This window comes from Aethina tumida, chromosome 2, assembly GCF_024364675.1.
Source record: "Aethina tumida isolate Nest 87 chromosome 2, icAetTumi1.1, whole genome shotgun sequence".
NCBI classification, from domain to species: Eukaryota; Metazoa; Arthropoda; class Insecta; order Coleoptera; family Nitidulidae; genus Aethina; species Aethina tumida.
In genome coordinates, this window is record NC_065436.1 from 25971559 (window position 1) to 25986327 (window position 14769).

A 14769-nucleotide genomic window follows, 5' to 3' on the forward strand; every position below is an offset into this window, starting at 1 on the left:
ACAAGTCAATAAATATATTTCTTAGATAATACATACATTATTTTTCCAAAGCTTACATAGGTACATGTATAAGGCAGTAGGTATCGTATAGGGAACATAAAAAATTATATAAATTTTAAAAATTTGTTTTCGATGTAGGTGACACATTAAGTATATAGAGTTGTCTCCAGCCATTCTTGCAGAGTAAATGTCGCGTTCTCGTTGTCCCCCTTGGACTTGAACACATCTGAAAACAACATTTTTGTACAAAAATTTTAAAATAATTATAGCCAAAATTTACCGAACATTGTTTTTAATTTGATCGCACACATAATAAAATCGTCGAATTGAATTTCACCATTGTTGCTGCCATAGCGATGCATCAACGAATTAAGTACTTTGTTATTTACATGGTAGCCAGCGGAATTTAATGCCTCTCTCAACTCAAAACCGCTCAGAGATCCAGATCTATCTTCATCGTAGGAATACCAGCCGTCCTTCCACTTCTTTAACAGCACCCATAAAGTTTTGAATTCTTCATAACCCAGTTTGCCAGATCGGTCAACATCTAACATTGCCACCATACTCCTGCAAATATCCTTCGAAAATCCTTTAGCCTGTAAATCTAATAGAAATTCTCACAAATAATAAATCAATTTACATTTAAGTATGTTTTAATTACATGCAGAGCATGCATTAATAGTCCAAATGTATTATAATATAGGATTAGCATGCAGTAATAACAGATTTCAGTAGTGTTCAAGTTGTGGAAGTCATGCAGCATTTCAATTTCCAGTTTCAATCCAAACCTACCAGAAAACACAGACTGCAAAGGATTGTCTTTACTTGGTGGTGGTATGAACTCTGCCAGCGGCGTATTTTTGCACATCGCACCACACAAAAGACTTAAAACATCAGTTATAAAACCGCCGATGTTGTTCTGTCCCTGCTCGCCCTGATTTGGCTCCGTTTGACCAGGAGCGGCGTTCACAGCATTCACTGTACGCTTTCTCGGTTCTTTCGTAGCCACACTTTGCAATTCTAAACGTTGTTCAAAGTTTAATTCATTGTGTAAATTAGGCTTTTCATATTAATAAAAAAGATACAACGAACCTTTTTTTAAAGAATAGTCTAAAATTTCCTTGAGTTCACACCAATCCACTTCCAAGTCATCGCCAGCCAATTTTTGGAAGTAGGTGTAAATTTCGTCGGTTTGCTGGGTCTGATCGGGGGTGGGTTGCACAGGGGAAGCCTAAAGTTTAATTAGCATTGCTACAAGTAATATTAGCAAAACATTTCGTATTGTCGCTCAACAGATTCTGTACGCATTCACAAAAATATATAAAAAATAGAGAACATAAGTACGGAAGGAAAAAGCGCATAACTAGCAGTCAAATACTTACTGATAACACATCTTGATCATACCCTAATTCAGTGTCGTTTTCCCTATAAAAGAAAATATATTAAAATAAGCGTCTTAATTAACTACCACCGCAGGGTCAAGTTAAAAGATCGTGCTATATAAGGTTAAAATAACTGAACATTTTATTTATTCATTTTATATTTTTACTTAAATAACTAAATATTAAATTTTGTAAATAAACAAAAACAAACAAGTAAAAATATCTGAACATTGAACTCTAAATGCTTTCAACCGTATAAAAGTTCGTACAAGTAAAAACAAATGAATGTTAAACATTTTAGTGCTTGGATAGCTTATTTAGAAGAGACGACAAAGATCTTCGACTATTATATAGTATTTTAAATAGAAATTTTCAAAAACTTCAAATAGTGACATTTTAAAAATATTTCTATACATTCTACTCAAATGTGACAATAAAAATGTATGTACAAATATGTTTGTGACATAGGAAAAGATATAATAAGACTTAATTGATTCAAATATTCAAAAATTAAACAGAAGCAAATTATTTTATACCCTGGCTTATTATATCTTCGTCTTATTAGTAATTTAAATTAGTATTAGAAGACACAACATTCAATAGACTGACTTACAGTAGTGCACTTTTTATGTACAACATGCCTGTGTATAAAATAATGATTTTTATAATCTTGTAAATTGCTCCAAAAATAATACTATTCTTTACTCAGAGAGAACTAGTTAATAAGGAGGCTCAACAGATATCGCTGAAAAAAAATAATCTACACTGTGCTACTTGTATTGTTATAAAAATATTTTTAAGTCATTCTAGTTGCAATAATATAAATTCGTAGAATGTTTTTTTTAAATGTAAGCAAGAGCACCAGCCGACCTGAGTCAATTATAAAATTGTATAAGCGGAAATATTTAACAGTATTTTTAAAGATAACAAATGCTATCAATCTTTGGAACGTGGTAACTGCATACTGGTAGATTATTTTTATTTTCAATCCAAATAGATTCTAAACTATTTGAACAACCCCTTAAAGAAATTAACGATCGGATCACCCCCACCTCCTCTAGACCGCTCCCTCTGAGGCGGATGCGGTGACGGATCAGCGGGTGGATAGCCCGGATACTGAGGATAAGGATTTGATTGGTATGGGTTAGGTGGATAAGGCGTATTGTAGGGATTCGAATTGTACGGGTTGGACGGGTAATTGGGATAGGGATTGGACGGATAATTCGGATACGGATTCGGGTAAGACGGCATTGACGGGGTCGGATAGGAAGGTGTTGATGGAGCTGGATACGAAGGTGTCGATGGGGTTGGATACGAAGGTGTTGAGGGTGGTGGGTAAGAGGGAGTGGGTGGCGGCGGATACGAGGGTGGGGCATCGTCGTCATTGGTAGAACTCTCGTTGTGATTGCGCAAATAATCGGAATAAGAACCGTCATACTCCATGTTGTTTTTGTTCTCGGAGAAGACACGTAGTAGAAACTCTCCCTCCTCGTTCGGGTCGAAGGTCGATGGTACAATGCAGTACGTGCCACGGGGCAGTTTGAAGCGGCAACTGACCTCGCGAAGGTTTATAAAGGATGGCGAACGCGCCACCGATGCGTTGTACTTGAAGAAGTTTAAGTCCAAAGGTTTAGGCACTCTATCTGGATTGGGTAACTGTAATAGAAATAATTAATTATAGTTATTTAATAACAATCAGGAAAAGATAAATTATAAACTCACATGGTAAATAGCAAATCCAATAGTTAATTCTTCTGCACCAGTATTTCTAATTGAACGGCGATTTTTCTGCATAAGAGCTACAATTAGTGTACATGTATCTTCTTCGCCTTCATCCTCTTCAGTTAAAGTAATTCTGTATTGAGGATTGTGCCAGAAAGTTTCTAAGAAATTTCTGCAACCACCGGCAGAAACTCCTCTAACCCATTCACCCTCGAAGACGGACATCTCCCACTGTTTCTTATTGCCCTCGCGCAGTTCCTCTTCCGTTAGAGAATCAGGATTCAAGTTACAAATTTCCAAACGACTGAAGTACTGTTGAAAGTCTTTGAACGACATCCAGAATTCGCCATCGGAATCGAAGGTTAAACCAATCGATTCCTTTTCACTTTCTGAAATGTATCTCCACTCGGGGGAACTGCAACCAATAATTTTAGCACTGGCTTAAAACAATGGTTTTAAACTTACCCGTCACTCCAAGCACCATTCCATTCATCCTCGTTACCCCACGGGTTCCTCAAACGTAGTAAGGGGATTTTTCCTGTGACGTTTGGAGTAGAAATATCGACATACTGAACACGAGTTATGCTGTACGCGTGGCCTCGAATTAGGCCTTCAGGAGTTCTAGCTTCTAGCACATTTGGATCAGGTTCAATGGAACATCCCATGAGGGAAGATCTTTCGTGAGCCTTGAGGATAATTTTGAACAGATTTGGTGGACTGGCGTCCATTTCATACATTTCGGTCACACCGCCAGTGAAGTCTTCCATGGCTTCGCAAGTTGAACCTCCCTTGAGAGCTTCGTAGGATCCGTGCAATCTGTGAAATAACTGAAACGTAATATCTTATCTACATAATAATGTAAAAATCAAATTACTTAGCATAGGCCTTCTCCAATAGGGCGCTCCAGAATTCGTTGGCTTCAGTTGAGTGAAGGAAGACCAATTCACCCCTGTAAGTTGGAAGTCTGTCGTCGATGACTACATCGATCCACTTGCCATATTGCCAAAAACGGAAGTGGAAAACTCCAGCGTATTTATCATCGAATCCCTGGTCATCAGGGACGATTTGGAAGAAAAGACGTTTGTACAACGTCAAGTTGGCAATGGCGGCCAAAAGCCAGCAGTCTCCAAGCTCACCTTGTTGGACGTCAAATCTGGAGTAACCTTCGACGAACAATTGTGGATTGTCCACGATTTCCTAATATATAAAAATATTAATGATTTGATCACAAATTTATGTCTACTTACATGTGGTCTCTTCCATTCGAAGTATCTGTCGGGACGCTTACTGAAGTACAAAGAGGAGTCCTCACAAGGAAACTCTGGATCTTCGAACAGTTCCCCATTTTCCAGACAACGATCACGGATTTCCAAGAAGTCCTGAGCCTCACCCCTTGTGCGATAACCTGATCCTCGCTCACCGAACTAAATAAATATTGATACATTTATAAATGGAGTAAGACTTATTTAAAACTGAACTATTCTATTGAAGCAATACATTTTACATTTACCTTTAGTAAATTAATATTCCTAAAAATGTATATTTAATTGTGTTAGTTACTTTTAATAAATATAAATATTTTTCAAATTCATAGCGATCCTAAGATTATTTCACTGTATAAAATATAAATATATAAATAAATTATTCTTTTAAAGCAGGGACATTTTCACGAATATAAAAAATTCATTTCCTTCACCTTATAAATCTTGTTTTTATTAACACATCCATTAGCTTTAGACATCAACAAAGACGAAGTAGAACTGATTAATTTTGCGTGAAGCGGCGCCAGACGCTTCTTTTCCACTCTGTTAACATTTTTTTCATTTTTCCTATTTTCGTTTTCCCCTAATATAGATGATACTCTATAGGACTTGGTAAAAACACTTCTGGGAAATATGTTTTTGTCAATTACGGCGTGATAAGTTGCAGTCACTGAAAACTGCTTTTCCTGAATCATCATTTTTTCCTGAACCAACGAACTTTCCATTATCCCGAATTATTTCGACGTGTTTAAGATCCCGCACGAAATACAACTGCTGTTTCCTATTTTAAAATAAACTTACAGGAAATTCTACTGATTGTTTTTCAGCTGATAAGATGTCGTAACCAACGCAGAGAGCTTGATATTAATAAATAATTAATTATAATTGTTTATTTTTTATTTATATTTCTGGTACATGGTTCATTAAAATTTCATGGAATAGGTAAAATTAAATTAAGTTAAAATAACTTACTATTTTTTTAACAAGTAACCATTCTTACCAGCAATTAATCTAAATTTTTCGTTTAAATTATGACTAAATGTACTGATAATTCTATTTATAGATGGTACAAAATTTACCTTATAAAACTTAACACCGTGTTTAACAAAACCACTTTTAGAATTATACACGGACTCATTTGAACCCACCACTTTGTAATTAAGACCAACCACACGCTTTTTATTGACACTATCTATGAATGGAATTTCACCCTCGGATGACAAATTTTCACTTATATCACTTTTTAATCCAGAAAAACCAATACGCGGAGACAAACTTTCATGAGGCGTTATTTTTTTCCTAATGAACTGAAGATAAGATTTGTTCGGTGGAGCCTTTACTTTGCAGAAGAGCTCTTCGTGCGACTCAATTTTTTCCGGCTGCATTTTAATGCGATAGAGTTCTACATAGGACTGACACCTGATAAATTGTCCAGCTTAAACACATGCGTGCGCGTTGATATGATGGAATTAAGCATCTATCAATAATATTACATCCGGGTAGTATAGTGAAACATGAAGAAAATGCGAAACCGAGTATCACATTTACTTACTCAGTCATAAAAAACTTAGAAATTAACAAAATGATCAATAATTAATATTCATAGCAGCAGGTTACAAAAGTAATATTTTAGTGACTCAATTAACCTGACGAAACTTAAAACTGTGCAAATGTAAATTGTCTTTCACTTCTTTTCCTTTATAAACAAAATATATTTTGAAATAATAATGAAATGCATATTGTACAAATTAAATTAATTGTAATTAGTTAATTACTCACATTTGAAATGCACTGTGTACTAGAAGTTAAAATCAAGTTTCCCACTGCATTTAAATAATTCGTGAGAGCTTCTAAATTTTCCTCATCTATTGGCTTATTTTCTAAATATTCAAAATAGTCCTCATTACTAATTTCATCCAAAAATTTATATCCAAAATCTGAAATGTTTAACTGTGCCGAGTTAGGTTTAATAATGACTTTATTATCTTCGCCTGAAATATTTTCAATGTTCCCAGTGGACTGACTACTTTGTTTTAATTTTATATTTTCCTTTTCCTCGTTCAAGTGTTCCACATTTAGCAATCCTTCAAATTTTTTGGCAACTTTTTCGGTCTCCCGAAATTGTAAATTATTTACTGGATTCAAACCTTTTGTTGCAACTTGAATTTCTTCATCTTCTCTACAAATATGTTTGTCAACTGTGTCAGTTTCTACATCCTGGCTTAATTCATTTTTGGCCATTATTTCAGTTTGTTCAAACATTAATTCGTTTTTGTTTTGATCGTTTTCTTCAACTGAATTATCCTCGAATATTGTTTCGCTTTCATCCAATGCTAACTCAGTTTTTACTGAATCATTTTGGTTGGCAACAGGTAATTTATTATTTTTACTGGAAATATCTTTAGTTTGACTATTTTGCTTCAAGTTTAAATTAAGTGAATTAAATTCTTCTTTATTACTTTCACTTCCTGCATCTTCAGTGTCATTGGATTCATTGCTTTTAGACGACTGGTCAAATTTTTCAATTTCTAGCTCGTCATCAGCATCTGAAAAATCTTTTGAAGAGAATTCATTGCTTTTGAATGATCCGCCTAATTTTTCATCTCCTAATTTATCATCAGTATTGGGTAAATCTTTAGCTTGAGACGAGAGTAATTTGTCATCAGCATCTGAAAGATCTTTTGAAGAAAATTCATTGCTTTTGAATGATTCGCCTAATTTTTCATCTCCTAATTTATCATCAGCATTCGGTAAATCTTTGATTTGAGACGAATGGCCATTTTGTTCCTTACTTCCGCCATCAACATTTTGTGACTCATCACCGTCCCTTGAGGATTCCCCGTTTTCTTTCTCGGCTTGTTCTCTTTTTTTTCTCTCCAAATATTCTTCCTGGCAAGCCAAAAGGAGCTGTTCTAATCTGTCAAAAACGGCATCCTCATCTCTTAGGGACTGGCTACTTCTTCTACGATTGAAAATCGGTGGCCTAATAACCTCCCTTCTATCATCTCTGCGGAAGCAATTCAACGATTCGGCCGGGAATATATCATTTTTTTTAAAGCCCCTAGATTCGGTCGTTATTGTGTGGCGAGAACGCGCTGTCTTATCTAGAAATTTGTCCCACATTGATTTTGTGGTTTATGAACAATAAATTTAACGGACGGTAAATTTAGAATAAAGTTTTTAACTTTAATTTTTCGGCATATAAAAAAACAAACTGACTTTTGTAACGTCAAATTTGTCAATTGACAAAATGATTATAGCATTGTTGTATTTGTTAAACAAATACTTTCGTATGAAGTATTTTGTATTCATTCATGTTCGTTCCCAAGTACTTTCACATTATCAAATATACGAAAACTACAAATTTATTTCTTAAAAACTTAGAAAAAGAAGGACTTGAAACTTACTTCCTCCTTATTAAGTTCCTGTAAAATATTACTGTATCAGTTTATAATATTTTGAGAATAAACAAAAGCCACTTGAAGAAGCTTGCTTATAAACGAAAAAAATTTACGGATTTAACACCTTACTTAAATTTACTTAAGCTGAGCAAAAGCGCAACATTTAAATCATTTTTAATTGATTTTATGAATATAAATTGATTAAAATTAACTTGTTTTCGACTAGTTTAACTAGATATTTTGTATTAATATATTAATATATGTAACTATATAGTTAAATTCCGGTTGTAAACCTTTAACCACATATTGGACGTTGTTAATCACAATTTGCTTACTCTAGAACTATTAAACAAATTACCCACCACAAATGCGACATGGAACAATTATTACCTATATACAATAGCTGCACAAATCTACACGTAACATAAAATACATAAACTAGGTAACAATTCTGAACTCACCGAATCTGTCGCCGATACGTTCTAAATTTGGCAGCAAAAGAAGGGAAAGATTAATATCAATCGTTAGATTCATTCCAATAAATAATAACAAAGTGGGAAGGACATTCTAAACCCAATTTCGGAGAGAGAGAAAAGTTCAAGTTCGTAGCTCAAGGTCCAATAAATTTCAGACTCGAGAAAAAAAATTGGCGTCAGGTCTGGCATCATTTCAGTGTTTCTCGCCAGTCGATGCGTTTAAATTATCCTGGGAGTTTTCGTCTAGCGTTTTCAAATAAAATTAAATGGAATTACGACGATTTATCAAAATGTTTAGATTACCCAACACTAAATTGTGTGATGGAAACGAAATAAAAATAAAATATGCGCAACAACAAGACTCGAAAATCGATTTCGTCTCGAAAACTGGGTGTAAAATGTACGTCCAATTGAAAACTTTGATGTTATTCATATTATTATTATTATTCATGCAACTTAAATTCTTTAATTAATTCGCATCCTTGCTCCTTACATAAGCGTTCTGCTTCTCCAACTTCTGCGACTGGATGATGGGTTCCTCGACGACTTCGTCTTTGACTGTGGGATACAGCGGAGGGGTGTGCCATGTTTTTGGGTCGACCTGCCAACCGTACCCGTTGCCGTGCCATCCGTAACCGTTACATGCGCCCGGGGGTTGCTGGTAGTGTATTTGAGGGTAGGCGTTGTTGTACTGGGAGTACGGTACTACCGGAGGATGCCACATTGTAAACTAAGGAACTAGAAATAAAAAATATAAGTTGAGTTCAGTTGAATTAATAATGTAATTAAATATTATTCATAGATTATCATTATTTTCATTTTGATTTTTACTATAGTCGTATTATATTATTAGAAAAATTTATTTATCTTTTTGGGTTAGAATATTTTAATATTCTTGTATTAAACATATTATTTGAAAGCTTTTTTATACCCTCCCTAAATATGTTATTTTTTTGTTACACTGTATTTTTGGGTTAATAATGATATATGCAGGTGCTTTAATTTGTGTAAATTTATTTAAGACAAAAATTAGCTTAAAGCTACAAAAGAGGTAAGAGGTTACATCGAAATAAAAATGGTTATGAATGCACTGAAGATTAACGTCAAGGTCATCTTGAAACCTATACCAACGAATATATTAATCAATATCTCCTGTAAAATCCTCGTGCAACATATTTGGAAATCGACCAAAGAGAGGTTTCATGGAAAACTGCTTAAAAGATTTTAATGACTCTACGGTGCATGGGATTTTACTTATTAACAATCTACTGCTCAAAAATTGATTAGTTCTTTAGCCAAGGGAGAAGCTTTAAAATGTTATATGGTTTCTACCTCATCCACCATTATCCATATATTTTTCCATGTGACTATTATTTATTTTTATACAATTTTATATTTAATAATCGCTTGGTTAAACATTTTTTTAGTTCCAAGAACACGAATTCTCTTTTTGTGGTATAAATTTGTTTCTATAGAACGTCGAAAAAATTATTAATGATACTGGTAACTATTTTATTGAACCGAAGTTATTTTAAAGAAATGTATGTTATTGTTCTGATACTTGTTTGTCTGTGTTTAAATAACAGAAATATAAATAAATATTATAATTAATAAATATTACAATTATTTTATTTTGCTGACATTATGAGTAAGTCTAATGCAACAAACATCAAAAAGTTTTCGTTGTTATTTCCCCGCTACATGAATCAAGAACATTCATTCCCTGAATAAGCCACTAAATTTAGATTTTGAGTGCATATTTCGAATGTGTACCATCTGTATGCTTAAAACGTTTATCTGTTTTGCATAGACAGTTATCGTTATCTTTTTAAAAATTTACAATTACACACACATCCATATAAATAACTAATATCATACGCATCATATCCTCATTTAAAAATTCCATTTATTCGATAAAAGATCTGTATATTAATATCACGATTATATTAAATTGGACTCGTAACATTTATGAACATAACGTCCTTGCATTTGGCATTGCTTGTTTTAAGATTTAATCCAATTATTTGCTTCAAAAACAACAATAACAGGTGTGACTGTTAAATTATTATTTCGCATTGCGTCCTCGGAACTCAAAAACATTTTTTAAACCCCATCTACCTCAACCTATTTAAAAACTGCAACATCAATCAATTGTAGCACATGTAAATACCATTCGCCAACCATGGGTGAATAAATCTGTGAAATTTTCCGTTCAGGATTTTGCATTGCATGATCTAAAAATATTGGCATGAACCAAGTAAAATTGGTCGTAAACTACTCAGTAAACAAACAGTTTTAATTAAACTAGTACAAATATCCAATATATGCAATCACAATCCATGGTTTGTATCATCATTAATTTATATGAATTTCAGGTTTATCTACTCTGAGGTGTACTATAATTAATAAACAAAAATTGTCAACCTACTGATTGAGAGCACATTGACCTGAAACTATTTTATTTTTGACTATCTAATTTGGCAGAAGAGCAAAATCAAATGTTACATTATCCAATGTAACAAAACATGTTTATTTCTAAATATATATATATATAGCATATATTACACATATCGATGAAAATGCGGTGGAAAGTAAAAAGTAAATAATTGATGTCATGCAAAATATTTGTTTTAGATATGTTTTAAGCCGCAGATGCTTATTTGTATGACGCATGTGTGTAAATAAATAGAGACTTCAAGTTCAATGTTTCAACAACCATATAATTTTACCATGTTCTTTAAAAAGTTTGATACGAACACAATATTTTTTGTGAAATTATATAGATTGGTGGTAAAGTTTAATGCATGTTTCTAATTGTCATTGTCATGAGGTCTACACAGCTGAATTTACCTGCAGTACACGTTCGTAAATATTTATCATAGTAGTCAAGAGTTATTTTTAGAAATTCAAGATACTGATTTTTATGATTCAGCTTAAAAAGTACGTCATAATTATTACGTTCAAATCTTTGTAAATTGTTCTTAAGTAATTATGTGGATTTTAGAATCGGAAACATCGAACTTCGTATGCTTCTCAGCTAGTTTACAAACGTATGCTAATTAATAACTTTAAAATGCTACTAGAAAAACATGTCTGTCTTAGAAATTAAAAAAAAAATGTGATTGTGCTTATCTAATTAGTTCCAACTAAATGAAATACTACAATTTCTTAAACAAAAACACAAAAACACGACAATCTAGAAAATTCACAGAATCATTTTAAATGACTTCTATTAATCAATTAATAAATTAACTAGTAGTTAACTAACTATTTTTCTTTTTTTAAATACTCTTTTATTATTCGTTTTTCATGTTAAAATAAAACTACAAAAATAACTGAATATACATAGGTGGTCAGAGAAATAGAACAAAATTTAAAATCCAACATTTTGTAAGATATTTCATAAAAGGACTTAATTCATACTATGTCGAGTTATAAAGAATTACAATGTTTATTGACAAATATGAAACAACTCACTCAATTAAAAATTCAATAAGAAAATGTCCTAACAGAAGAACAACTCCTTTTATAGAAAGATAAATCATAAATATTCTTTCAGACATCATTTTTTATTATCTGAATAAAAAATTGGCACATACAATATCAATACGTTTAGGATGTATTTGAGTAAAGAAACTAAAAACTACAAGTTTGCACAAAAATGTGCCAAAATTTTGAAGAAAGGTACTTTAGCGTTTATTAGGGGAAATGCCCTTAATATGTGGATGTACATCTACATATTACGGGCATTTCATTATTCATTATTCATTATTACGGACATTACGGGTATATTTTTATGATATTTTGAACTTTGTATTCCGGGAAGCCTCGCCAGATGTAGGAGTACCTGAACCCTTTTAAATAACCTGAGCACTCTGACTCGCTCTCAGTCGGTCGGTCCGTCTCAATCATTGCCCAATCATCTCTCTTATTCTCTCAGTCACTCACCAGTTGTTCACACTATCATCCGTACTCCTGGATCTGAATCAGCTTCCCTTTCAAATCACAGTGATCAATAAAACCTGAACAAAACTCAAGTGCATTTGTTGTGTATTGCCCTAATTCGTACATCTATTATTTACTCCAGCAGATATTATAACTAGGTGTTGAATCCACGACAGAACCCCAAAGTACTTTGAAGGAATAAATCCACCTTAAATAAAACAAGATCAGATGGTAAAAATATATTCATCGTCCTCTCATATGCACTACAAAAGCATGAAATATAATGTAAGAAAAATGTTGGTTCCTTTCCTTGGCATGGTGTAGAACAATTAACAAAAATTATTAATAAAATGGACCGTTTCGTATAAAAAGACACCATAAGAGATGTAATTGAACCATTTGCCAAAGATAATATATCAATCACATAATGATACGAAACCAGTTGTTCAAAATTGGTTAATAGATAAAAATGTTGTAGTTCTCGAGTGGCCAGCGTAAAGTCCTGATCTAAATATAATTAAAAATTTTTGGAACAACATGTAATCTGATTAAAACACCGAATTTAAATGCATTGGGGTTATTAATTGGAGAGTAGTGAAATTTAATTTCAAACGACCATTGATGACATTTCATTGACTCTTTACCTCACCATTTACAGGTAATCATAACGAACAAAGGGTGTTCAACCAAACATTATCAATTTTGTTTAATGTTACTTATAAATTATTTAACAAATATATATTGTTCAAAAGTGTGCTCTCCACATTTGGCATTTATTTAAGATTCAATTTAAACAGAAATTATTTTCATTTAGGTACATAATGAACAAATGGATAGAGAATATAGTGTTATTATTTTAAACAAAATATAACATATTGACATATTTTTTTTAAATGGAATGTAACTTTTTTGCATAACTACTATTTAAACCATTTTTTTTTAAATTGATGAAAATGGGTTTTTTTTATTTTAAAGAATTATATCTTGATCATGCATTAAAATATGACACCTATTCATTATGGCACTGTCAGTTTTAAAATTTACATCATCTCAGTGTTACGTTTTGACGGAATTATCTTGAATTATTTATAGTCTGAAAACAAGGTAAGAACCAACTTATTTTTATTTAAGTTACGTGTAATTTAAATGGCCAGACAAATAAAAGTAAGTAAAAGGTTAACAAAATTAATGCCGGAAATAACAGATTTATTTCAATACCCGACTAATGGACTAACGACTGATTTGTATAACCAACTGATCAGTTGATTAGAATCAATTAGATACTAGGCACTGATCATACTAAATTTAAGTTATTTTTCATACAACCGATTCCAACTGTCAACAATAAATACATCAGAAGTTATAAGTAGAAAATTAAGTTAGGTTAGGTTAAAAACCTACTAAGATGTTCTCAAAGGGGGGTTCTCTATCAAATGCATGGTTAGTCGTTAGTGGTATCACTTCACCCAGATGTTCAGGTTATTTTAAAAACTAATATTCATTAGATACAAAGAATCATTTCAGTGAATCACCTATTTATAGAAGGTTAATGAGGTAGTTTCATGATGATTCGAATGTTCCAAGACATCTTACCAGAAATTGTAAACAATTCGAATTTTGAGCTATTTACGAAACCGATTTAAACCAACAAAAATTATTATTAATTATCTCTAACTGTATCCAATGTTGTCGACTGTCAACCTTCACAACAAAAAATTCTCACGACGAATTAAAATACAAACAATAGTGTGTCTTAAAGGAATGATTCTTTTAACTACTTCGTTAGTTTTTATTCGTTGACGTATCACATAACCTAATTATTTAGGTTACTTTAAATACCGACTACTAGGTTATTTATTTGTCAGTCGACTAATTCTATCGCCAATAAATATAATCAAAATTAGCATTTAATCCATACATCATGCAAGATTCGAAGAACCGTTTTAGTGAATCAGCAATTCATAGAAGATTGATTCCTAAGATATTTCAGGAACACCTGAATGTTCCATCACAGTTTGCCAGAAATTATAAACAATACGAATTTCTAGGCATTTACGGAACCTACGTATGCTGACAAAAATTTTAATTGCCTCTAACTTTAGCCAACGTTGCCTACTGTCATCATTCAACAACAAAAAATTCTCACGCCAAATTGAAATACAAATAATGGTGTGCCACAAATTAATAAATAACCAAAACGATAAACAGAATTATGTACCCTTGACGCCGTCCAATTTAATAATACAGAATAAATAGGTAACCGCGTTTTCCCCACTGTATTCACTCGCATGACCGAACCAACTTTAATAAACTAGGATGGGCAATGCGAATCAATTGGGAACTGATGCCGTTAATTAAAAATTACGAAATTACACATCACACATCCGCAGCGACAATCCACCTTCACACACCAACTGGCCAACTCACCTAACCGACTTAAATCTAAAATGAAGGAATCGGCCCTCGAAATCACAATAACACACACAACACGTCAACAACACATCGTATCCGATGAGGCAACGGCAAATGTTGAACTGGGTATACGTGTTGGGTATGTGTAAAATTAACTTCTGCGCTGCTA

At 32.7% G+C, this 14769-nt stretch overlaps 2 protein-coding genes across 4 annotated transcripts in view; one reads left to right on the plus strand and one right to left on the minus strand.

Annotated features, from left to right (window-relative positions):
• On the minus strand, window positions 1-14768 carry LOC109604057 (calpain-A-like). Of its 3 annotated transcripts, XM_049962456.1 has the most exons (13): window positions 14616-14768; window positions 8737-8981; window positions 8229-8249; window positions 4352-4528; window positions 3979-4301; window positions 3570-3920; window positions 3105-3519; window positions 2821-3038; window positions 1383-1425; window positions 1093-1231; window positions 793-1020; window positions 281-604; window positions 1-226 (listed from the first exon to the last, which is right to left on the minus strand). In XM_049962456.1, the coding sequence occupies exons 2-13, from the start codon at window positions 8965-8967 to the stop codon at window positions 147-149; spliced, it is 2550 nt and encodes an 849-aa protein (XP_049818413.1). In that variant the 5' UTR covers window positions 8968-8981; window positions 14616-14768; the 3' UTR covers window positions 1-146. The 3 variants fall into 3 exon arrangements, with proteins under 3 accessions (XP_049818413.1, XP_049818414.1, XP_049818412.1); XM_049962457.1 differs by lacking the exon at window positions 8229-8249; XM_049962455.1 differs by lacking the exons at window positions 8229-8249; window positions 8737-8981; window positions 14616-14768 and adding an exon at window positions 6146-7667.
• The window catches only part of LOC109604056 (RWD domain-containing protein 2A), a 10298-nt gene continuing 8632 nt past the window's right edge, over window positions 13104-14769 (plus strand). Inside the window, exon 1 of the mRNA XM_020020586.2 lies at window positions 13104-13292. The gene's annotated coding sequence lies outside the window, so the exon portion shown is untranslated. The remainder of the gene's footprint in view (window positions 13293-14769) is intronic.

Coding starts and splice junctions, on each gene's coding strand:
- LOC109604057 (XM_049962455.1), bottom strand. CDS start 7,489: ATGTGGGACAAATTTCTAGATAAGACAGCGCGTTCTCGCCACACAATA. Junction 4,529..6,145: donor GTACACAGTGCATTTCAAAT/GTGAGTAATTAA, acceptor ATATTTATTTAG/TTCGGTGAGCGAGGATCAGG. Junction 3,921..3,978: donor TTGGAGAAGGCCTATGCTAA/GTAATTTGATTT, acceptor GTTATTTCACAG/ATTGCACGGATCCTACGAAG.